Genomic DNA, 26,809 nt, shown 5'->3' with positions numbered 1-26,809 from the left:
GTGTGTGTGTGTGTGTGTGTGTGTGTGTGTGTGTGTGTGTGTGTGTGTGTGGAGAGAGAGAGAGAGAGAGAGAGAGAGAGAGTCAAAGTTGTGTGAGAGACAAAGAGAGCACAGCACTCACTCCTCCATACTCCACTCCACATTGTTAATGCCTTCCTCATCACTATCCCCCTAGTTGCACCTCCAACACCACTCCCTCCACCATCACGCCCTTGTACCTTGACATCGTCATGGCCATTTGTTACCTTCTTTCGCCCCCCATGTAGTTGCCACACCTCATCCAACAACTTCTAATCTATTGCAATAGGGCAACAATAGAGGTAGGAAGGTGACCGTAGTGAGGCTTTGGAGAAGAGGTTGAGGGTGCTTTTCTTATATCGGGTGTGCTCTAGATCATCCCCTTCTCAAGCATTCTTTCGTTACCTAGTAAATCTCCTCTTGTTTGCATCCTCGAAAAAGCTAGTCCTTGTCTCATCCTTCTTGTCTTCAAGACTTCCATATGTAGAGAGAAAGGAGAGAGAATTAGATGCATTAAAGAAATTGCATTACACGTGTGTGTGCATGAGAGAGAGATAGAGAGAGAGAGAGAGAGAGAGAATCAAAAGCTCGATATCAATGGGAAAATACAATGTGGTTGGGTCGAATGACCCACATAACTCTCCTATGAACCCACTAAGCTCGAATCATGCCCTCACCCTCACAATTTTTAATAAGACCAAGGGGACCAAGATAAAGGTAAAAAGTTGGACAATGTTGAGCTTTTCGGCCCAATAAATATTCCATAACTCATACTCTAAGTTGCTGCTATGGTAGACACACATGCAATAGTAGAGAGCCATCATATACCATCCCACATACTACATCTACCACTTGGTGTTGAATAACTAGTAGAGGAAGGTAAAACAAAGATCCAATCCATCATCCAAAAAAGGTGCTCTCATAGGAACAGGCTACACTACGACCCTACTTGTTGGTAGATCAAGGGGAACATTGCATGAAATTCCACTTGGAAAGGATTTTGAAAGAAGTAAGAGAGTATTTTTTTCTTATTATTTACAATTTTTGCATGTTATAGTGATTTCTTTGCATTCATTAATAATAGAATGTCCCTTGAAGGTTTATAACTTTTTATAGGAATTTTTATCACCTTACTGTTTTGCAAGGTTAATAGTCAATATCACAAGCCTCATATTTTATTTTCAACACAAGAAATTCCTTTTGTTTACAAGGCTTTGTTGGGTTGCCTAATTTACTATTCAAATAGAATAAGGGTGATAAGGCTACTAGGCTCAATAACATATTTAGAGGGAGGAATTCCTTGTATATCCACGATCATAATGGGATAGTCTAGGTGACTTGATCTTTTTAGATTGGGTATGAAGGATATACGAGGCCAAGCTCCAATGTGCTTAGGGTCTATAACTTTTATAAGTCGTGAATATACATGCTAATTTTGATTGGTCATTTGACCATTCACACAAATAAGAGCTTGAGGGTCTTTTGTTTTGCAAAACCAAATGACTTCAATTATATTAAGTCTTTCAAGGATATTAGCTCTCCTTACATCCTTCTCAATATTTCTTACTTTCTTAGCATTTATAAAGTAATTTTCATCCTACAATTTCCAACTTTTGGCTTCAATTTTTTCATCATATACCATTTGATGTACTATGCCCATGGGTAGATGTTGAAGAACTAGTAGTGAGGTAGGATGAAGTTTCAATCCATAATCTAAAAAAGGTGTTCTTGCAAGGATAGGCTACACTATGACCCTTTTTGGTAGACCAAGGTTAACATCACATGAAATTCCTTCCACACATGATTTTGAAATAAGTAAGAGAGTGTTTTTTCCTTATTATTTACAAGCTTTATATGTTATAATGATTTCTTTTCATTCATTGATAAAAAAACCCTTAGAAAGTTTATAAAATTTTATTAAAAAATTATCACCTTAATATTTTGCAAGATTAATAGTTAGTATCTTGAGCCTCATATTTTATTTCTAACATAAGAAATTCCTTTTATTTAGGGTTTGGCTAGTCTAAATTGGTATTTGTTTGGAATAGGATGATAAGTTTACAAGGCTCAATAACATATTTTCAGGGAGGAGTTCTTTTTATATCCTCCACAACCGTAATGGAGTAGTCTAGGCAACTTGATATCTTCCAATTGGGTATGAAGGATTTATAAGGTTGAATTCTAATGTGCTAAGGTTCTACAACTTTAGTAAGTCGTGAATGTAGATAGTGATTTTGATTGGTCATCTAACCTTTACACAAATAAGAGCTTGAGGGTCTTTTGTTTAAAAGAACCAAAAGACTTCAATCATGTCAAGCTTTTCAAGGATCTTAACTCTCCTTAGGTCATTCTCAATATGTCTAACTTTCTTAGCATCTACCAACTAATCTCCATATTTTCAACTTTTAGTTTAGATTTTTTTTGTCATGTACCATTTCATGTCTACTACATCCACTACCAGGTGTTGAAGAACTAGTGGCAAGATGGCACGAAGATCCAATCCATCATTTAGAAAAGGTGCTCTTGCAGGGATAGGTTGCATTGCGACTCTACTTGGTAGACCACGGAGAACATCACACGAAATCTCTCCTACACATGATTTTGAAAGAAATGAAAAAGTTATTTTCCTTATTATTTACAAGTTTTGTATGTTAATATAGTGATTTCATTCATTCGTTAACAAAAGAATGACCCTTAATAGAATGTTTATAGCTTTTTATATGAATTTTTATTACCTTAATATTTTGAAGAGTAATAATCAATATCCCAAGCTTCCTATATTATTTCTAACACAAGAAATTCTTTTTGTCTACGAGGCTTTGTCTCACCTAAATTGGTGTTTTGATAGAATTGGGCTGATAACTTTACTAGGATTAATATCATATTTGTGGGGATGAATTCTTTGTATATCCACAACCATAATAGGGTAGTCTAGGTGACTTGATCTCTTCAGATTGGATACAAAGAATTTTATGAAACTGAATTCCAATGCACTTAGATTCTATCACTTCTGTTAGCTGCAAATATACATACTTTCATTGGTCATCTAACCGTTTACACAATTAAGAGCCTAAGGGTCTTTTGTTTCAAACATCCAAGAGACTTTAATCATGTTAAGTTTATTATGAATCTCAGCTCTCCTTATAACGTTCTCAATATGCCTTATTTTCTTAGCATCTGTTAAGTAATTTCTATCCCGTAAGTTACAACTTTCAAGTTGGATATTTTCATCATATACAATCCCATGTATTGCATGCACTATAGGGTGTTGAAGAAGTATTAGCAAGGTGGGAGGAAGATCCAATCCATCATCTAGAAAAGGTGCTCTTGTAGGAATATGTTGCATTGCGACCTTACTTGGTAGATCAAGGAGAACAACACAAGAAACTCCTCATGCACAAGATTTTGAATGAAGTAAAAGAGTGTTTTTTCCTCATTATTTATTAGCTTCATATGTTGTGGTGATTTCTTTTCATTCATTGATAATAGAATGACCCCTAGAAGGTTTATACCTTTTTATTTGAATTTTTATTACCTTAATATTTTGCAAGGTTAATAATCAATACATTGAGCCTCATATTTTATTTAACATAAGAAAATCCTTTTTTTAGAAGGCTTTGAATGGCCTAAATTGGTATTCACGTGGAATAGGGAAGATAAGTTTGCTAGGCTCAATAACATATTTGTAGGGAGAAATTCATTTTATATCCACATTCATAATGGAGTAGTCTAGGTGAGACTTGATATCTTTAGATTGGGCATGAAGGACTTAGGAGATTGAATTCCAATGTGCTTAGGATCTACTACTTCTATGAGTCACGAATACACATACTAATCTTGATTGACCATCTGATTGTTTACACAAATAAGAGCTTGAAGATCTTTTGTTTCAAAGAACCAAAAGACTTCAATCATGTATCTCAACTCTTCTTATGTCTTCTCAAAATGTCTTACTTTCTCGATATCTACTAAGTAATTTCCATCCCGCAATTTTCAACTTTCAGCTTGGATTTTTGACCATTCAAATCCAAGGATAGCCTTGAAGGTAAGCAAAGAAATATTATATCTAAACTAAAAATTGCTTGATTCACAAGCCATGATGTACATTGCTTGAAACACCTCATGGCTCAAAAGTTGATTTAAAGAATCCCTTTAGAAATTTTAACTTTAATTAGCTATTCACAATAACTTATTTTCAAGTTAAAATGATTATTTATATTATAAAAATCAATAACTACTACTTCAACATCATTTTTATCAATGGAGCATACTAAAATGTATTATCTAATACCATGTGAAACATACCCAATCCAAAATCATAAGAAGGGTAGTTTGGTAGTCGTCTAGGGATTCGATTTTAACCATCACCATCCTTCTAACTAATGAGTAAGTGAACTTTACCAAGGAGTGTGTCAACTTAGGTGACTAGGTATTTCCTAAGTCTACCTCACAAGCAAAGCATTTGTCCTCCCATGAGGATCAACTTGTAGGTTCCTAATGACACAACTATGGTCGTTAAAGGCATTCCAGCATCAATCATAGATGGCCACTATTGCACAAGTTATCCAACTATGGTCGTTAACGACATTCTAGCATCAATCATAGATGGTCACTATTGCACAAGTTATCCAAGAGTCGAGGCAAGCAAACATCACACTTGGTTCAATGAGAGAAAGAAATAAGAGGGAGCTAAGCATCAACCCCTTTGCCTATAAGGCATAGTCTCACACCGACCCCCTAAAACGATGCTAAATTGATTTCAAAACTCAACCTTAGGATAGTTACAGTTTATGACCATTTCCTAATTTTTGGGAGAAGCTACCTCCTTAACTAGGTCCACCCAACCATAGGATGGTTTTGTCAATAAGACCGTCCACACACTTCCCATTTTTAAATGTAGCATATTTTAGTTGTCTAAGCGAACATGCTACTCATGTTATGAAACACATAAAGACAAATTCCTTATTTAATCTTTACATAGGGTTTGTTGTCACATTCTTACATACAAATACAAGAATATTCTTTTGAGAAACATAATATTTATATTATTGTCAAATTACAACCAATCCGAAGAGAAAAACCAAACCAAAAATCAAGTTGCCACCCTATCTTATTCATCTTGAAACTTCCAATGGCTAAACCACATTGGGCTCATATTGGTTTATTTCCCTATCAAAGGATAGGGTACTAGATTATAACCTTTGACCAAAGCCCCACTGGTTCTTGCCTGCCATAAGGAAGAACCTTTCCAAACAGAAGACTATATGTGCCTAAGGAAGAACCTTTCCAAACAGAAGACTATATGTGCCTAAGTAGTGGTCACTCACCTTAGGCAATTTATTATAACTCTAGGTGAAGAGTTTTTAGGTGTGACTCGAAGGATGGCACAACGCCTCAGTCCCATCTGGCTATCAACGACACAAATGTCACTAGAATTATTTTCATGATTTGGTTTCAAGTAAAATCAATCAAGAAAGATAATTGAATAAAATATTCATTTCAAGATAACGTTTAAGATAAAATTTTCAATGGAATCCAAGTAATTTTCATTCAAATAGCAATCAACTCACAAGTTGAGTCTAGTCTATGTGCGTGTGAATGCACATATTTAAATACTAGGGTATCTTGATTAATTTTTTCTTTACTTGAGAAATAAAAAAATAAAAACAAATAATTTACTTATTATATTTGATTAAATATCAAAAAGATAATTGAAACAACATAATTCATAAAGGAAGTACATTTTAAAATCATTTTGATGTTAAAATTACAAAAAGAAACTAATACCACTTGATTTTTTTATAACATATTAATCAAAAAGCCTTCATAAGATACTAATAACTCAATATTATTATTATTATTATTATTATTATTTGAAAAGGAAGGAGCATCCATCACATAGATGCCTTTTAAGGCTTCTTTTTTCTAAAAATTTTAGATTAACTTTTCTCTTCTCTCTCTCTCTCTCTCTCTCATAATATTTTTGAATAAAAATTAAAAATTTGAAAAAATATTTAAATAATATAAATAATCTCACAAAAATATATTAAAATCTGGGATAATCGAGGGAGTTTTTTTACATTGAAAAGCTTGCAAAAAATCTCATTAAAATGGATTAGTTAATGGAAATTAAAATAAGGCTAAAAATTATAATAATTTAATAATAATTTAAAAAATGATGGATGAATGAATGATGTACATATATGGGGAGTAATTGTGCACGTGATTGAGGCCTTTTACTTGGAGTAATGGCGCACTCAATTGGGACCTACGTGTGACTCCCCATACTCCATGGTGAACCCGCACATATGCAACATCATGAGGGTGCAGTCTAAACATGCTACATTGTACATTTCTTCCTTTGTAGTAATACAAGAGCATATCTTTGTTTTGACATTTTGTGTATTCTTTCTCTTTTGTGCTGAGGGAGAGTGAGTTGTGTGCAAGGGCATTATGCTTGGTATCAAAGCAACTCTTGCTTGAAGCCATATGCTCATGGAAGTACAAGAGACGATCTAGTACCTAGGAGTCAAGTGACATTCATGACGCCATAATACCATGGGAAGCCAAGTCATCGCTTCATCATAGGACATATTGATCAAAGCTAAGGTGAGGCTTCATCGTGACCTACCATTCAAAGCCGAGGTGTGGCTTCCCCCACAACTACAATGGGAGATGCAAAATATAAGAAAAGATGTGGTCATTAATGGAGAGAAGTGTAGGAAGAAAAGGTGGCTAATTTTGAGAAGTAGATAAGAAAGGTTGTTGGATTGGAGAAGTAGATAGGAAGCACAACAACCTTCTGGACACCATGTGGAAGAACATGCAAAAGAGGTAGAAGATGAAACCTTAAGGAAGGTAGATGAAGAAACTTGCCTAGAATGACTAAAATAGTAGCAATAGAAAGAAGAGAAGCAAAAGGTAGAAGGAGAAGTAGCTAGGAAGGCCCAAGAAGAAGCAAATAGAAAGAAGAGAGAAGGAGGAGAAGAAGCAACTAGAAAATAGAGAGAAGAAGAAGGAGGAAGAGAAGTGCCTTGAATCATCCAATAAGAAGAAGGATAAGAAGAACAAGAAGCAGCAGCAGTAGTAATAGTAGTAGTAGAAGACGAAATAAAAAACCTTCAAGGGTAAAGATAGCAAAAGTTCAGAAGACAAGTATGGAAGCTTAAAGGTCCCTCAACCTACCAAGTACAAGGGAGAGAGAAAGAAGGATTGATTCTTAGAAGTGGATAGTGTGCAAGTCAACAAATACCCAAAGTATGCTAAAGTTCCTGATGAGAGGAAAGGAGTAGTATCCATCTACCTCGATGAGGATGTAGCTACTTGGTATCCATCTACCTCGAGGAGGATGTAGCTACTTGGTATCCATCTACCTCGAGGAGGATGTAGCTACTTGGTATATGTTGAATTAGGACCAAGGCCAATCCATCTTCTTATGGAAGGAGTTATAAGAAGAGCAGAAGGATTATCTCATCTCAAAAATGGAGATATGCAAAACAATAAGGAAAATTAGAGAATTTGTAGGATACATCATGTTCTATCAAAGGTTTCTAAAAGATTACAATATGGTAACAGCCTTACTTTCATAACTTACTAAAGAAGCAAGGAACTTCAAGTGTAGAGGGGATCAATAAGCAACATTTGATCTCGTGAAGGAGTGTATAAGAAAGACCCCAATGCTCAAAGTGGCAAACTTCACTAAGCCCTTTGAGATCTCAACTGATGCATTTGATTATGGCATTAAGGGAGTGTTAATGGAGGATGGATACTTGACTACATATAAATCTAAGAATTTCACAAATGCAAAGACACACTAGAGTATCCATGAGAAGGAGATGCTAAATGCAATACTCTATGTAGACATGGTGTACAAGACAAACACATGGAGGTCTTTATGGACAACATCTTATTAAAATACTTCTAGTTTCAACCCAAGTTGTTTGCTAAGTAAGTGAGATGCTTATAGAGTTTGACATTGAAATCAAGCATAAGCCAATATCCACAAACAAGATAGTAGATGCATGTAGTCACAATATGAACTTGAAAGTTATGAGCGTACTTGGTGATAATTTTCAAGAATTGATGAAGAAAGTACTAAAAACTGACAAGGAGATGAAAAGTTGATGAAGTGAAAGCTAGTAGAACACGCCATGAAATGTACAATCTAGAAGAGAACATTTTGTTTGTAGGTAAGAAACTATATATCCCAATGAAGCGGGAAGCTCGAGTGAGAGCATGAGCAAGTGGAAGGAATGGAGGAGTGAGCTATGGCAGATGGAACAAGAAAGCAAGAGAGAGAGACAAGATTTGGAAACTCCAACAATCACAATCTATGATGGTCTTTCCTTATTCAAATGTCACCGTAAGAATAAAGAATGAAGTGACAGTGATAAGGGCCTACCGCTTGCAATGTATAGGTGTGCGGGTACTGTTAGTGTAGTGTATATATGGGTGGTTAGACATATGCACATTTTTTCCTAACAACCTCCCACTTAAAGAAAGGATAAGTATAAATATATATAAAGTACAATAGGATGAGGAAATATATCATCTTATCCAACGCCCATCAACTTGCTAAGGCTTGCTAAGGATCGCCAATCTCTTCATTGAGAGAGAATTTTAGTGAGAAGATATATATGCTTTTGGTTAATTGAGATATGACAAGCTTGATGGACTTGTCCTCAATGACCTCTCAGATAAAGTAGTAACACACCTTAATGCGCCTTGTCTTTGCAAGGAAGACCAATTTCTTGGCCAACTAAATAACACTCATAGAACTCAAGTGCATTGTAGGAACCAAATCTATAATACTAAGGTCTACAATCAAATGGCCTAACCAAAGAGGATTCTTAGTAGTTGCAACATACTCTACCTCTATAGTAGTAGATAGGGCCTTGCATTTCTACACCCTAGACATCCAAGAAACAACATCTCCAGCAAACGTGAAGACATAGCTAGAGATGGAACTTTCTACTATCTACATGTCCTGCATAGTTAGAGTGAGTATACCCCATGACTCTTGTATCCTAGCCACCATAACATATGCACATATTTGTAGTGCCTTTAAGGTATCTCATGATACCCTTCATGATATCCCAATGATGCTTGCTAGATGTAGCTATATAGCGTGTCACAACTTCCACTACAAATGCTATGTTAAGGCAAGTGGCTATAATGGTAGACATTAAGCTGCCCACTGCATATGCATAAGGGATCTTGGCCTTCTACTCATCATACTGCGAACAATTGGCCTGACTAATCTTCACATGAGAAGACAACCCAACTTAACATCATGTATATGAAACCGCTCAAGGAACTTTTAGATGTACTTCTACGATAAGTAAAAGACCACCTTAAAGCGGTCGCACTTGATGCGTATCCTAAGGATACACGAGACATGTCTCTTGTCCTTTATCTCAAAGATCTTCTTGAGCTGACTCTTCAAGGCATCTAGCTCATCATGAGCACTCCCAACAAAAATCAACATATCATCCACATAGAGGACCAAAATCATAAGGCTACCATCATTGGCCTTCTTTGTGTATAAACACGGATCCATATCATTGCCGGTATATCCCTGTGAATGCATGAAAGCATCAAGCTTATGGTACCATTCCCTAGGTGTCTACTTAAGGCCATAAAGGCTTTTTTGAACTTACATACTAGGTATTCTCTGTCTTTTTTCTCAAAGCCTTTAAGTTGTTGCATACAAATCTTATCATACAAATTCCCATGTAAAAAAGTTGTCTTGACATACGAGGGTCCATGAGTTGCTTCAACAAATTACAAAACTTAGCTTATCAAAAATATCATGAATCCTCCCCCATAATTGCTAGATGGTCTATCCTTTATAGACAATATTATAAAAAACCTACTCAGAGAGTAACAATATGATTGTAAATTTACATAACTGATCTTGGCTTAGTAGTCCAATCCTTTGAATCAAAAGTTCGAGCTTTACACCCTCATGTCTTAACGGGTTAATATGCAACTTCTATATTAATTGTAATTTGTGTTATCCAACTTGTCAATGTTGAAGATAGCACTATCATTTGACCCACCCAACCATAATGTAATAAACGAAAACGCATTTCAAAACAAATAGGTTACTATAAATGATAGCAAAACAAGCCAAAATAGTGCTTGACAGAGGAAAACTACAATAGGGTTGTCCACTAATTGCCAAAGAATGTTGATCAAGTCAAAGCATTTGCTCTCGAGCTGAAAATAATGACAACAGTAAGTCCAAAGCCAAGTGTGAGCAATTAACTAATAGAATCCAATCACCAAGTGAAAAGGGCATCCTCAAGGAGACCACTTGGATCTCAAAAGCAAAGACTCTTGAACATGACAAAAGTCTTCACCAGCTACCTCAAGAAAAACCTTGCTAATACTTCTCAAGAATCTAGAGCCACTATTAATTATGAGCATTGTAATAAGTGGCCTAATATCCAATAACTTGAAAGGGACTTCAAAGCTCTTTCAAGGGAAGTAGAATATGAGACCCCCTCTATCTCTCCCCCACTTTCAAGGCTTTGTAGCTATGTATATGCATTGGAGACAAAGACACCTAAATCTAGAGTTAGTATTGTGCTCAATTTAGGCCTTCTACATGTGATTTCCCACTCCATAATGAATCCTCACATGTGCAACATGAAGAGGGTGTAGTTTGAATATGTATCTATGTTGTATTTTCCTTTCTTGTGAGTGCTACAAGAGCATACCTTTGTTCTCACATTCTTGGTGTTCTTTGATGCCTGATTAATGAGGGGGAGTGAGTGAGTTAAGTGCAAGTGTGGAGGGGGGGGTGGTTGGGTTGTGTTACACCCGCGTGCACATGCACCCACATGCATACATGCATATTAAGAATGTAAACTATGTTAAAAAAGTGACAATACTTATCTTGGTTTTTTTACGTGTCACTAATTTAAAGATATGGATCCAAGTCTCAATCTGATATTTTATGTACCTTTAAAATAAACTCGCTTGATAAATGGTTTTCCTCAACACTTACCAATCCTAGAGTTGATCAACAAACTAGGTACCAAAACCAAGACTTACAAAGAACAAAAATTGGATCCTCAACAACGAATGACAAGAAAATTCCAGATAAGAAGAAACAACGCAATCTGAAGGATAAAATTCCCAATACAGCTAGCATCACAGTTGCAGTCAATCCTACAAATATAAAAACATGTGGCCTTTGCACAGTACTCTCCAAAATATCATACCCTACTCGTTTGAACATGCTTCACTCGAGACAAGACACCTACAACTTGATCCATCAGCAGCCATAAAAACAAACTGATTGCAAACCGAAGCACCCTATTAGCTCAAAAATACAACACTCCAGTAAAAAATAATCAACAGATCCATCCAAACACTAGGACAGCTTACAAAAGGCTTCAACAACATTAATTTAACACAAATTCAGTAATGCAATAAAATATATTATCCCTGCTTGAAACCAAGTCAACTACACAGTAATTCCTTAGTTTGACTCTTTCAACTTTTCAATAGGGCATTGAGTCACACTACAAATTAGTGCAACTGTCAACAACTCATAAAAGGAACTTGACAACATAAGAAACATTGAACTTCTGATAACAGTGTTCCAGGCAAAAACAAACAATGAAATAAACATCACCTTCTCGTACAACCTGCCAACCATTCAAATCACAACACTTACAACCAGCCATAGGAACATCCTGCAAATGATACCACAAAATCAAGCATTCATATTTGCAAGAGACTTCAACCTTGGCTACAACAAGGAAGGATCCCAATGAACACTGCTACAAAGTACCCCCTATAAACACCAAGCAACACAACTTTCGATGAATCTACAACAATATACCAAAGCAAAGCACCATAGAGCATATATAGCCAATACACCACACAACAAAGAAAAAGGAACCCCATTTTGCTATTGGATAAACCACTCCTCAACATACATCATCTATAAATCTAAGCAACACCAAAATGCTTTGAAAATGCATCAAACAATCACACCTTATGATAAGTTTTATCACTTGTTGTAGCAGATCAGATAATGGCAAAGTATTTGACCATCCAAACATTCATTGTGAATATCTAGAACAATTGAGTGATAATTGGAATCTGTGCAAGGAAGCTCATGACAAGTTGTTCTCTCTTTCTATGTTGCCAGCTCTTCAATTATGATATCCACCTTATCATGGACTAAGAGTACTGTTCCTGTCATAGATGCAGCCTCTCTGATGAGCCAATTATTTAATAATGAAATGGCCAACAATTGACCAGTACTCAGTATTTGATTAAAAGAACCATATAGAAAGCAATATCTCTGCCAATAAGGCTGTGATTGAATAGCCAAAACAAAACCACACCCTGTAAGCAGAAGCGTGTAGCTGATCATAGTGACAGACAGAGGACTGTTGATAATTAAAAAGTAGAAAACCTACAGATTAGGGAGCTACCCTTCTCTGTCTGGTTATAAAATGTGCTGTGTCTGTTAAAACTCAGCAAAAACCACATACATTGTTGTATTGCACATTCTCAAACATTTATGACCTTGGATAGCTTTCCATGGTACACAAAGTAAGCCACTTGAGAGACATTGAGACCATGTCTTCAAAGTTCATAATCTTAGTGTGAAACCAAAACAGGGCCATCAAATTTTGCATGACCAGCAAGAAAAAGATAAGGAGAGATCGTGTCCAGCTACAAACGATTAGATAATCCAGCCAAGTTGATTGTGCATTAATTTTGGAGAGTTTACCTTCCTTTTGTTATAAGGTTAATGCCTAAAAACTGAAGTTGCTGCATGCTCTGTGAAATACGATGTGTCACATGCCAAAGGCATGTGTAGAATACATACTGCACATAGCTACAACTTTTCAGATACATGTTGATAAAATCTTGCCAAGTGGAATTTCAGGATCACAGGTGATAATACCACTGCTGTTTCAAATACCTTCTATTGAGTTGATTTGCCACTATTTAGCAAATCATCTATCTGTACATATGATGTCTGCTGGATGCAAGTTCAGACAGCTCAGGGACTTAGCTCCGGGGCCTTTTACCAGCAAGGCTGAATGTGACTTTCTTAGAAATATCCTGCTCTGCACTTAGCACTGAGCTAGGTGGTATGCCACTGCTCGTAGCTGCCTGATTCTCATCTCCATCATCTACCTCCATTTCTTCTACTTGGTTTGATTGCTTAGTTGGTACAACCAGCTGATAGTTTTGTGCAGTAAGTGTATCTGCTTCAGGAGGCAGTGCTATACCCGGCCCATTAATGGCTTTAGGTAAAGGTACACTGTTCCTGGTCCTGGCCAATTCCAATAACGTCTGCATCCATAACAGTACAGTGCAAATATTATGTTTTTAAATTTTGAAAACCATACATGCTCCAGTGTGATAACATATTTATCACAATGTCATACAAATGTCAAGTCCTTCAAGCAGCCTTTGTTCAAGTAACAAGAAAAATACTTCAGCTAGTATGACCTTGACATTGCTAACAAATTAAGCAGTAAAGCTGTCTGAACAAATGAGGAATCTATGGAGTAGCTGCACCTTGCACCAACCTATAGTTGCCTGGCCATTGCAGGCTACAAACCAAATGTAAAAATAGTAAGAAAAAGATTGAAGTAATTGGAGCCATGGTTCCTTGAACTACTCTTTGGTATTTTTCTCATATGACTGTTTAAATTGGGGGGTCAAACACTTGGGACTCTTTGCAAACCGTGGTCCAATTGAAACCATGCTTCATAAGAGGAAAATGTATAAAAATGGTCCATAGGAAAGCAGCAGTTTAACATATTTCATTGCTGCCACCATTACATGTGGCTTGAACATCTTACAGATATTGTTACTAGTTCATGAAGCCTGATTGCCCGGTGTTTCTTGTAACATGTTTCCTTGGAGTATGAATATGTTTATATTCTTGTGTTCAAAGTTTTCGGGAATATTTTCAGACAAGAGTTTGATTGGACATGTTCACTTGCAGATTCCAAAGTAGCTGCAGAAATGTGTTACACTTACCATGTTCCTCCGTAGTTTTGGTATGAACATACTGTTATCCATGGGAACTTTTCACCCTCTAGCTAGAGAAGAGCTTTTTCCCCGTGTGAACACCCATCAATGGGTGTGGTACTTAGTACCTTAAGGATTGTACTTTCATAATCATTCTCACATAGTGGATGTGACCTTCCAGCACTCTCGTCTTTTGTTGTTCACCTATTCACTATAAGAATGTGTGTGCACATGTGCTACTGAATCCTAACCTAATAGCGGTAGTAGAGCCATGCCTCGTCTCAGCCCCACCACCACTCAACTCGTGAGCCACTGCCGCCATTGAGCCTCATGCAAATTTGTAAGTTTTTTGAGCTTTTCCTTGCTCTTTCATACTGTTGCGCCTACAAGTACCCATCTGGTACCCACTATTGTGAAAATTTATTTTTATAAAGCAAGCAATGGTAAGCCAAAATGACTTATGAAATATGTTTAGGGATTCCAATAAATTGAATGGCACAAATTATTCGATGTGGCCATACATGATGAAACATGTTTTGGTTGCCAAACAACTTTGGGGCTGTGTGTCTAGTTCAAAGGTTTGACATGCAGGCTCCACTCCACAAAATGCAGCAAGTTCACCTTGTTCATCCACTGTCACAAGTGGATCTTCCACTCTAGCTCCTGATGCACCTCCCACCACTAATCAATGTAAAGAAACGTCCTAACACTGAAACTCAAATATGAGCATACGACAAAGCACAAATTGATAACAAAACACAGGGTTAGGGTGCCTCGAAGACAATGAACACAACAAATAATGAAATGAATCAATCTAGATAGACTATAGTGCTTTTGGAGCACCACACTGTGCAAGGAATGAATACTAACCCACGAATTCCTGTGTCTCAAGGACCAGGGTAGGGAGTTTGAGTTGGAGAGTGTGATGTGCTCTTGATGGATCCCAAAACGCAGCAAGTCAACCTCCAAAGATGTCTCGCAGCAACAAACGCAATAGTGGATGCCAGATCTGTGTTAAACAAACAATAGACCAGAAGAAATCAGCAAATGCAGACCTGAATGATGACATGGCAGCCTGGTGAAGTGCAGCGACAGCAAAACACAGATTTTTAGGAATGTTTGGGGCTGGGCAGCAGCAGTTTTGGCAAAAAGGCAGCAAAAAGGAGTGAATACAGCCAGGTAGCAGTCACCAAGAGCCAACCTCAGCTGGGCTGAAAATGGAGCCTATTCAGCACCAAAATAGTGGACAGTAGCAGAATTGGGACTGAAAACAGTCCACCAACGACAAGAGATGGCAGGGCAGCAGGCACTAGTGGGTGGACAACAATCTTGGACAACTCCAGCTAAGATATCCTCATTGTATGGAGTGTGGACAATGAAGCTTTGGCACCTGCAGGCTGCAACGACGAGATTGACTGAATAGGAGGGAAGCCTATCTATTTATAGAAAGTTTGGGGCCTCCAAAATTAGGGTTTGCATGTGGGACATGGGAACTCTCTAGAACTGCATTTCTCTTTGATAAAAGGTGTAAATTCATTTATTATTTTGAGTTTTGGGGCTGTTTAAATAAAGCTAATGTATTTTTAGCTTAACACCCCCTCTCAAGCCCATAACTCAAACCAAAAAGGGACTACAAACGAGCTCAAGCCCTTTTTCTTTTCTTTTAACCCAAGTCATCCCACCCCAAACTAGCCAGGTCATTTGGCAAAGGATGCACGTCGGCTACCAAGTGACCTACCAAGACTACAGAGGTGATGGTATTCTTACCAAGTGAGCCCAATTGTTTACCCCAAAGAGGGCAAAGCATCGAACAAAGTGCGCACGTTGGCCGCCCAATGGCCTACTAAGTCTTGCAAAGGTAGACGGAAACACGATGGACTTTTTTCCTTTTTAAGGACTTTTGTTTTCTTTTGGAAAGATTTATCGCTGAATGAGTGTTTTCAATCAGTTTTCAGCCTATTGAGTAGCTATGCCCCAAAGGGAGAATGATAAGGGATGGTCAACCCCAAGACCTTCACAAAACAAACAAATTATCCCTACCACTACTGGGTGTCAATGACGAAGAATAGTGGAATATGGGGAGTATGTGGTAGAGGCAAAAAAAGACAGAGGGAAGCAAACTAGGCAAGCAGAGCAAGCAAAGCTAGGAAGGGAGACTACCCTTGGAGACTGTCATGTACAATGCCGTAAATATGGTAGATCCAAAGTTGACCACTCCAAAGACTGAAAAGGTTAGAAGTGCACGAATACATGTTTACAAAGAACAAAATATCGATACACTGGAGTTAAGCAAGAGGCAATGCAAGTGATCACGCTCATGCAAAATGCTATGCAACGCCACTTGGACAATGCCCTCACAAGGAATTGTTTACTTACCCAAGTGCCCTTTTACAATTATGGTTATCCTGATGATGCAGATGATGATACAAAGTACAAAAGAGATACATGATGTCTGAAGCAATCTATTAAAAAGCTCCTCAAATATATAGCCTTAGTGGTATCATCGTAGAGTGCAAGCATAAACCATGACTAAAATTCAATCCATAAGAATAAGTACATCAAAGATATCTCAAAATGTGTAAACAAGCAATCCAATGTGACATTCTAGATGCAATGAAATATTGACTAAGAAAACTAACATAGTATGCTAAATCTGGCCAGTGTGAATCAACCAGAGAAGCTTCCCTACAAAAAACCTATAGGTATGATCATAGAAGGTTTGACCGAGAGCATTGTTTGACAAGTGGATAGTGGAATCAAGAGGCGTGGCCACATGCCATGTCTGATCAATGCAATATTGTTCTACCAACTCAAGAGTGTAATTCTGCTATGGCACAAAAATACTCCCTCAAAACGAACAACCTTCATTCTCAAAAAATAAGACAATTGACCGAGGTCAAACATCTCGAATAAGAAACTAAGATGGGCCTTAATTTTCACTATGGCAACAAAATCTGAGCCAGTGATAAGTAAGTTGTCACGTATAGCACGACATAAGTGACCCTCTCTAGCTAACAAGCTTTACATACATCTCTAGATAGTTTCACACATGAAAGACCCTCAACCATCTATAGGTGAGACAACTCATACAAAGAGTCATACTCAAGATGTCCCAAGCGGAAATGCCAAACTCATTGTTCGTGGGCTCTCCTATCATGGCTAAGTCCTGAAAGCAGTAGACCTTTAAGTCCTCAAGTATCTGCTTGAAAAGAAATTTGGTAATTTGATGTAGGCCACTAGGTTGTGCCGCCTCACTCCGAGCAATCACCAACCCAGTTTGAGAGTTAAGGACCTCGACTATGGTCGCTATAAAGAAGATCGTTCGCCCTAACCAACAAAGCTAATAAATAGATAACAAGTTCATCCCAAGCTGGGGAGACGTGGTAGATATCATTCAGCGTAGCAAGATTTGAACCTTAGTCAGTAGCAAAACTGATGCGATTATGAGTCTAAATCTTGATTGACGAGTTACTTCTAACTCGAACATGCCCGATTATAGAGACTTGAGTGAGAAAAATGTCCTAGACAGAGCTCTTGTGATGTGTAGCTCTATTGTCCACAATCCAAACAAGAGAAGAAATACTCTACTGTGAAGAGTAGGCCTTTGTAGTCACATTATCGTGAAATGACCCGCAGCTGTGGATGAGATTCGTATTCTTAGATGTCTTGAGAGAGACGAGGTAGGCCTCAACAAACCAATCAAACAATCCCTCTACCATTGAGAACGAAGTCAATTGTGATGACTAGTTGGTAGCAATGTAGATCTGACCACGCCACAGCCCCTCTTTTGGTTGCCACCACCCCATCTCCCCTGCTAGGGATTGCTCGATTGAGGGGCAAGAGTTTGAGTTTTTGATTTGGATTCTATGCCTCTGGCCTATGATTGACACTCGTTGTCATAATGGCCAACCTTTTGACAATGTTGGTAATACCTATTCTTTTAAGGTACATCTACCACCTGGATTTGAGATAAGACTAAGAGATTCCTTGTAACTCATTGGCTTGATTTTGGTTATGATTTTGTTTTGGATTCTTATTTGAAATATGGTTTTGGCTTTATTCGCCCTTCCCTTGTTGCCCCTTCTAAGAAGATAAAGTAAGGATCTCCTCTAAGATGAAGGACCATGAAATTGATCGAACAGCCAAGCGTAAAGCAATAATAGTTGACACTCAAATGCATACAAAGTGGATATGCTAGGCTTTGTGAAACCAAGCTTCCTTTTTGGATAGGGTGGTAAATAACCTGATTTAACACTAATTACAACAAGCATAAAATTCACATAAATTGAAAATGCACACTTTACCACTTTAATCTTGGTCATTGGACACCCTATTGGCCCCAAAACTAGCGCCCCTTGCGATATTTCTATATCTTTCATTGCTAATGGACATTGTAGAAGTTGAGATTCTACAATCTCCCTTGTTGATTCAAAAGGCCCTTGCTATATATACAATCAACAACCAATTTGGCCAGTTGCCCCTTGATTTTCACCAATTGAAACCACTAATTGCCCAAATGTTGCCCCAATTTACAATGGGTGGGTTGGCATTTGAAATCTCTATCAATTCCACGAACTTCAAGTGTTGATTTCAATGTACGATGCCTTCTCCTATTGGCAGGGGTCTCAAGGTGGCTGTCAAACCCTACTTTCTGCAAAAATTTAGAGTTTACACCAAAGAAATCTTTGCTCTCCACCGAATTTGGCTGAAATCTACTCAAAATGGCTTAAAAACGCTGAGATCTCTTGAGAACGGGTTGGAAAAGGTAAGAGAAAGCCAAGATGATAGAGAAATCTGATTTTATTCACGAGAAAACTCTAAATTCTGCCTGTTGCTTGCTCCAGCCTGCATTTAATGCAATCATCTATTGCTAGGCACTTCCAAAATGATGTCACCTGATCAACAATGTTGTTGCCAGTCCTTGAAAGGCGTCTCCTTGCTCTCCTCTACTTGCTGAGCCCCCCAAATGGCTGTCTTTTGTAGCAAATTGCTGTTCTCTGATCAAAAAATGGACCAGCAGCTCTCTCTCTCCCTCTCCCAAGCCATAAACTAACTAAATGGCTGAGACCTAGCCCCAAAAGACGTTTTCTCAATTTGCATGGTCATTTTTGCCAAGTGGCAGTCTTCTAAACCCATTTTCAGCATCATCCAAACATATAATTAATTTTTAAAATTAAATAATCCTGAAAATTAATTTCAATTCTTCTCACCCTACCCAAAATTAAATGTGCCATCTATAGTTAAATTGGCTAGGCCATTTGCAACCTAAGTGGTCCCCAAACTCTGTTGACACTTAGTCAGTACTATCACCACCGACGCTTATTGGCCAAATAATTGTCCTAGCGTCAAAGTTGAAAGTGACCCCCAAAGGCCAACTGGCATAACTTATCACAACTTTTGCCTTTGATACCCACTGCATCCTCCAGGTCCTTGGCTTATTACCGAAATAACTGCCATGTGCATCATGTGTGCTAAACAACCTTGCACATTATATCAAATGTTATCAACAAGAATAAAGCATCTTAAAATTTCATGTCTCCGTGATACTGTGAGATCACATGCTGTGCAAAATGGAAGTATTTTCTTAGCAACTTATTTAGAAATGTGTATCGTGGACATCAAAAGACTTAGAAGCCCCTATGGTAGAGAATTCAACAAGAACTCGCCAATACATGGCCAACTTGACCTCAAGGTCACCTTGATCAGTGATTTTGAAATTTTCAAGTTCATGGTTAAGCGTGATATGACAAGTCATATATCGAGCCACATAGCAATCAATCAAGTGTCCCCATTGCTCGAATGTGAGGTTAAAGTGTTGTAGCTGTGAATGAAACCAAGGCAGAAGACCTTGCATCAGCTCCACTATGGCGGAGGCATTCCTAGCCTTCCATAAGCGAACAACCTCGTATGGAAAAATTTCATGATTGGGTTGCGGTTCCAACCCTTGCATAGGGTCCTATAGGTTCCGAGAGTCAAGTGTATGCCTCATCAAATTTGACCAAGTAGTGTAATTAGACCCGTTGAAACAAGTTTTATCAAAGAAAACATACTTGGCTAATGAGGAAAATAAACTGTGAGGTGTTAGATAAGAAGTGTAGGAAAGATAAGGTGGGTAGGAGAGAGGGGGATGAAAAGGAATAGGAGGTGGGTAGGTAAAAATAGGCTAGGAGTGTCCATATGGCATAGTCACAAGTGAGGGGAGACAAGGACCGGGACGGCCAAAAGTAGGAGATGAGGGATGAGGAATCGGGACGTCATCAAAAAAATGCCAAATATACTTGAGAATTAACAAAATATATACTTAACTTTCTTTAGAATGAGAATAAGCATCATCAAAGCAAAACACAAAGATGTAACTTGAGCAACGACTTACGAGTAACGAGTTACGACACTAATACAAGGCTCAAGCTAAAGTCTAATTAATAATAACACATTACACGATACAAAATTCAAATAGCTGAAATTTTGAATAATGTATAATGATAAAATCATGATTCATATGACATCTTAGCTTTGCCATCGATGGTCAAATTTCAGTTATCAATAACACTACAAGTACATACTATAAAGCTGAAACTCAAGACCAAAGTAGAAAATATGCTCAAACAAAGTCCAAATGACTGTGACAAAGGCTAGCAAATCAAAATGAGTCATAACAAGTCAAAAATGGCATATGATGCATACTAAGGCCCAAGATACATGGAGTTGCAAGCAAGCACTAATCAAAATGGGCATCACTCGTGCCAAAGCTGAAAGCTCGAAGCATCTAACATCACTCGGAATCCTCCTCATCACAATGCTCACTATGGTCCTCCTCATCCTTGTCTTGCTGGTGGCATGCTCCTCTAGGCTTTGCTTCTTCTGTCTATTGTATTTCCCACTCCACAAATGGATTCGCCTTTGCAATCATGCTTTTACCAAGCATACGCAAGTTGACACTCACAAAAACCAAGTCATTTGCCTTTTGTACGCCAAGGCGATTATTATTTTTAGATGCGATATGGCTATAAGAGCTCCATAATTGCTCTAGACACGATGAACTAACTGCCTGGCTAAGTACATGAATGGCCAAACTCTGTAGCTCACACCCTATCCGCACCATAATCCTCCCACCATAGTGCTGCCCGAACCTTGAAATGATCCACAAGTGCATTTGGACAGCCAAAGGAGAACTCTTTCTCCCTATATTGCGCCAACTGATTTCTAATTTTTCTCCTAGTGTCCATATCGGGGACCCACCTATCCAATATCGCCCTCCAACCAATTGATACCTCTTTATCTGTCATTTGATCACCACCCTGAAACTCTAGATTCAAGACAAATGCTGTTGCATACAAGGGAGAGTAGTAGAATTCCATCTACTAACACACAACTCATGGATGGTCTCATACCTATCTACATCAGGCTCCAAATCTTTCAATCTCTCTATCATCCTATCCACAGCCTCATGCACCTTACCAATGCATGGATGCATACCATCCACAAGCCTCAATAAATGCATTATTGGCTGTACCATAGCATCAATACGCTTCACATCATCCCAAAACACAAGATTTTCTGCCAATTCCTTACATTCCATCCCTATACAAATGATAGCCAATGGCGAAGAAGTAACTCATCACTAATAAAAAGCTCTCACAAAGCACCACTACATGAGCTCAATCAACACAACATGAGAAAATTAAACGCAAACCGCGTATCAGAATATTTTAAAAGCATTTTATTTGACTTCTTGCTGAACTCACGGTGCAGGAACTGATGATTCAGCACAAACGATACCATCAAACTTGCATTATCAATGATAGGCTCTATCTCCATGAGAGCTTTCCAATATCTTTCAACAAGTTATTCAGATAGTGAGCCATGCAAAAAGAAACTATAATATGAGGATAAACACTTTGTAAAATAATAGCTACAGCCCTACTTGTGGGCTCACCATCAACAACAAACCCCACAGCAAGGTCTCTGCCAATAGACTCTACAACATCTGTCCACTCAGTAGCAAGTGCATCAACTGACTTTCCTGTACTTGAAGCATCATGAGATGAAATAAAGTACATGTCACCTCGAGAATAAGCAACCACCCCATGGATAGATCTCCTGTGTGAGTCACTCCATCCATCTACAATGAGTGACACACCATTCCTTTGCCATGTACGCTTGGTCTTTTCAACTACTTGCTCCACCACTTGCCTTTCCTTTTCAAGCAATGAAGTGCGCAATGTTTCTAATGAAGGAGTACAAGTTGGACCATACTCCCCTATCTTTTTGCACATTGCTTTGAAATATTCAAACCTCAACATTAAAGGCTATGTGATCATGGAAAAAAAAAACATGCAACAGTAGCATCAACTTCCTCTTTCTTTTGTGGCTCCCAAACAGCATCAACACTGCTGTCGCCTAGGAGGATCAACTGATGCTTGCCCAATTGATGTTCCTGTCCCAAATGTATCTTGAATAGATGAAGTAACATCAGAACTAGATGGTGTATGAGATACCTGAGAGGTCAATGCCAACGGTTGGCGCATGTAGTGCTCTTCTCGCAAAAGACAAGGTTCATAGCCTAGCATCTTCTCTGTGAGCTCTGTTCTCTTCTTAAGGGTCATGTTAGGGTAGTATTGCACCTAATATCCCTCAATGTGTAAGAAGTGAGCTCAAACTTTGCTTGTTCCACTTATGCGCCGATATGGGCATAATTTACATGTCCATTCGCGAGATCCTCCCCCACTTCCGGGATGCTCAGCATACACTTTCTCCCACCAAGACCATATGTGAGCCCTCCTACTTCTTCGCCATGATGACCATCTCGACGAGAGTGGTTACCCCATGCTCGGGATGTTGATGCCATGAGAATCTGAGATGATGAGGAAGATTAAAACAAGTTACAAGAGAGGGAGAGAGAGAGGGAGAGAGAGAGAGATTGAAACTTGGAAGTTAGGATAGGCTACAGCCTGCAACAGAGAGAGAGCGAGAAGGGAGTTGACTAGTTTCTAACTAAATGCGCCATGGGTCATAGGATGAGTCGGTTAAAGCTCTCGTTTTTTTAATCTAACATGTCATCTTGCCTTTGTATCAGCATATTTTAATCGCAAATGTCTATCACGAATCATTTGGATAAGGGTTAAGCCTTTTAAGTTTAATAATAAACATTCGTGAGCCGACTGCCCGCATCACAAATCTATTCCAACCTCCTGTCACAAACATGACTTCGCATCACATTTTGCATCCCGCTTCATCACTTTGTGACAAACAGAAAAGCGACATCACATCTCAAAGTGACACGTCCCCTCATGGATCCATCTCAAAGACGTCCCAAGGGTCCGTCCCGCCCGTTCCCAGTGACTATGCCATATGGTGCCAATGGTGGAGGCACCAGAATGCATAATCCTGTCACAAGTGGATGCAGTGATGGAAGCATGTGGAAAACTGTTGTAGTAAACTGTTGAACACGAGACAAAGGAAAGAGAAAAGGAAACACTAAAAAAGAAAAGAACACTACACAAGGAACTCAGAAGCAAAGAGGTACTCGGCAAATGGAATCCATATACCAAGATATGAGACAGTACACAACCAATGTGAGTCATTGGCTATGAAGGCACTCACACCTGCTTCTCTCCCTCCACCGAAACCAGTTAGGTGATGAATGATCATTAAATAATCAGGATAATATCTTGGTGCCCTAGCTCACTAAATGCATAGACTTAGCCATGAACCGACTAACACCCTCCCTCACATCATGGGTGATCTTATACAATACAATATACAATGATAATGTCCCATCATAGTACATACAACAAGGACCAAAAAAAGTAAAACCATGGATACCCAAGTAGTGGGTGTGCAAGCCACCACTAACGTGCCTTGAAGAGAATCTAATGTCAATGTCGATCGTACTAGCTCCTGAAATAGAGAAGAATTGTAGCAGCTCTAAATATCTATCAACAATGTCTCGCAGTAGTATACAAGACCATCTTGTTAAAATGCCTCTGAACATATGTGACCATGGATTCCCTGCCTTTGGCCAAACTGCCAAAGTGTCCCCTCGTGTGAGCTCAGACTAGGAATCAATCTCACTCTCTATCGAATAACCAACTCATCATGAACTTGGATATTAATCTCAACTCCATGATTTAAATTTGCCAAACTTCAGTCGGTGCATCAAGAAAATCCCTCTCTCGAATCTGTGTATTTGTATACCTGTATAGATGAGGTTCACCTACCCCATTTCACCACCCTCACACTCCCTCTCTGGCACTGGAGAGTTGTGAGGAATGGCCCCATCACCTATACTAGCAACTTGAAAGGGATACCCCTATAGCCATCACTAGGACCACATAGATGAAGCCTAAACCTGGACCAAGAGAAGACAAAGATTCACAGAGAGAGTCATCACCCGTCATCACCTCCACGCTTGCTCCTTCCGAAGGTGTCCCTTCTTGCCACAATAATAGCACTAAGACTTCTTCTTCCACGGTATGGCACCCTGCTCTGAAACTAGAACCTCTGAGATACCAAGATATAGCATCCTCACAAAAACCTGGAGCTAAACACAACAAGTCTCCAACATAACACTTATAGATGAGCAAAGAATATTTGCATGCTAACTATCAGGAGGAGATGTTGGAGGAACCATCATGAGGGAGATACATAGAAGATAAAGAAAGGTAAAGGATCTTCAGAGAGAAAAGTATGCCAAAATTACTGATTCACAAGGATTGCACTAGTTCCAAGCAGAAAAGAAAGCAAGTAGAGAAAAGATCAACAGTTACCAGAGCGTAGTAATGAGAACACGACGATTGGATACACATGAACCTTCTCTAAAGCTGTGCAGTGTACCACAATGTACCACAAAGTGAAACAACAGACCAAAAATAACCTGAACTAGCCTGAAAATATTGACGCCCAGCCCTGCATAGGAACAAACAGCCAAAATGCAGGTGCTGATCAGTAAAACGCAGGCAGCAGACACCAAAATGCAGATTTGGAAGGGTCAGTAACAGGTCCCCAACCCTGAAACAGACCCAAAAAGCTAAAAACGAAAATGATAGTCTACCAAATGCTGAGAAAACAGGCCAAAAATGATAAGATGTCGCCAAGGCTGTAAATTAGTCGCAGCAATCAGAAACAGCTCCAATCAGCAGACCAAAAGTCAAAACTCAGACCTGAAACAGTGTAAAACAGCTGCAGGAACAATGATCCTGCAATCTGATCGAAAGAGAAAAGGAAACATTGCAAAAGAAAAGACACTACACAAGGAACTCAAAAGCAAAGAGATACTCGGGAAATGGAATCCATATACCAAGATATGAGACAACACAGAACCAATGTGAGTCATTGGCTGTGAAGACATTGGCACTTGCTCCTCTCCCTCCACCAGAACCAGTTAGGTGATGAATGATCATGATAAATGACTGTGGAGGGGGAGCCTGAATAAATAGGCAAAAATAATGCCATAAATCATGTCAGGTCGGCCAGCAATAAATGTTAAAATGACCATCATAAAATGCTAGGAAAAATGCCTAAATAATCACGATAATATCCTGGTGCCCTAGCTCAATGAAATGCACAGACTCAGCCATGAATGGACAGGTCTACTAACAAAGCCATGTTCAAATGTCACTGGGCACAACAAAATGACTAGTACGAGGTAAAGCCATGGAGGTAAACTTTGGTACCACTTGATCAACACTTGGGACCCCAAGTTGGATGTAACCCAAAGGTAGATAGAATGGAGGCTAAGCCATTCCCGAAGGTGCATGAGTACTACCCAAAACTGAAGGGTAGAGGTCCTAAAGGTTGTCTATGTTTGAAGGACCTCCTGGTGTAGTGTGTGTGCAATGCCATGTGTCGACTAATGCAAAAGTGAATGGTGTAAAAGGTAATGGTGATGCAACAAATGAAGTGGACGGGATAGGTGGGTTTTGGAATTGTTGTGAAAATGATGATACATTCAATTGATATTGATTAGGTGGTGGAAATTGAAATGAAGGTGCAGATGTAGAATGTAATGAAGATGATACACCATACTCATTCTGACTCTCAGAAGCATAATGAAAAGAAGGGAAGAAGATGTGAGAGTGCGCAACAGAAGAGAATCACAAATACACAGAGAGAGAGAGAGAGAGAGAGAGAGAGAGAGAGAGAGAGAGAGAGATGGGAAGAGATGAAGGAAAGAAATATGCAATGATCGAAGAAGAATGCTAAATACAAAGGAGAGGACTGATCAGTCCTTGCACACAGCCCAAGACATCAATAAGGGCAATGGATCAAGCTAAAGAATGATGATAACAACAACAACGTGACAAAGAATGATGATAATAATCGCAATCGCCCTCTGTTAGAAGACAGGCATAGGAACCCACTATAAGCAAGGGAGTATAAGGGCAGATGAGTGTGAATAGCCCTAGGGGCAGGGGAAACCCTAACCCTAGCTTGGCAAAGGCTATATAAACAACCTATGGGTCACTATCATGTGTGGGAGACAAGTTGTACTCTAAGCAACTTAGTAAGCAAGATTTTGTTCTTATACTTTGAGCTCTCTTCTCCCTCTTGTGCACCCATTCCAATGCTGCAACTCTGATTTCCAACATGGTATCAGAGCCATCTCTAATCTTCTCAACTTCCCTCAGCCTCAGCTATCACTAAGTGCACATGAGCCTTTATCTCTTTCATCTTATCCCTCTTTCCTCTATAGCTGCCTGCAACCTACCTCCATTGGAGGACTTGGGGAGGACAAAGGAGGTCATATCTCCTTCTGGCTTCTTCTAGGAAC

At 38.8% G+C, this 26,809-nt stretch overlaps 1 protein-coding gene across 1 annotated transcript in view; it reads right to left on the bottom strand.

The window, feature by feature from the left end:
• Positions 1-12,363: 12,363 nt before the first annotated feature.
• Positions 12,364-26,809, bottom strand: part of TAFII21 (TATA binding protein associated factor 21kDa subunit) — a 67,771-nt gene continuing 53,325 nt past the window's right edge. The window contains exon 2 of the mRNA XM_087681704.1: positions 12,364-13,350. Within this exon, the coding sequence (XP_087537830.1) occupies positions 13,063-13,350 (288 nt within the window). The 3' untranslated portion in view covers positions 12,364-13,062. The remainder of the gene's footprint in view (positions 13,351-26,809) is intronic.

Source organism: Lygodium microphyllum, chromosome 7 (assembly GCF_053477565.2).
Source record: "Lygodium microphyllum isolate KBCC chromosome 7, Lygodium_microphyllum_v1.1.10, whole genome shotgun sequence".
NCBI lineage: Eukaryota > Viridiplantae > Streptophyta > Polypodiopsida > Schizaeales > Lygodiaceae > Lygodium > Lygodium microphyllum.
The sequence above is the reverse complement of the archived record's forward strand: the minus strand, read 5'-3'. Positions and strand labels throughout refer to the sequence as shown.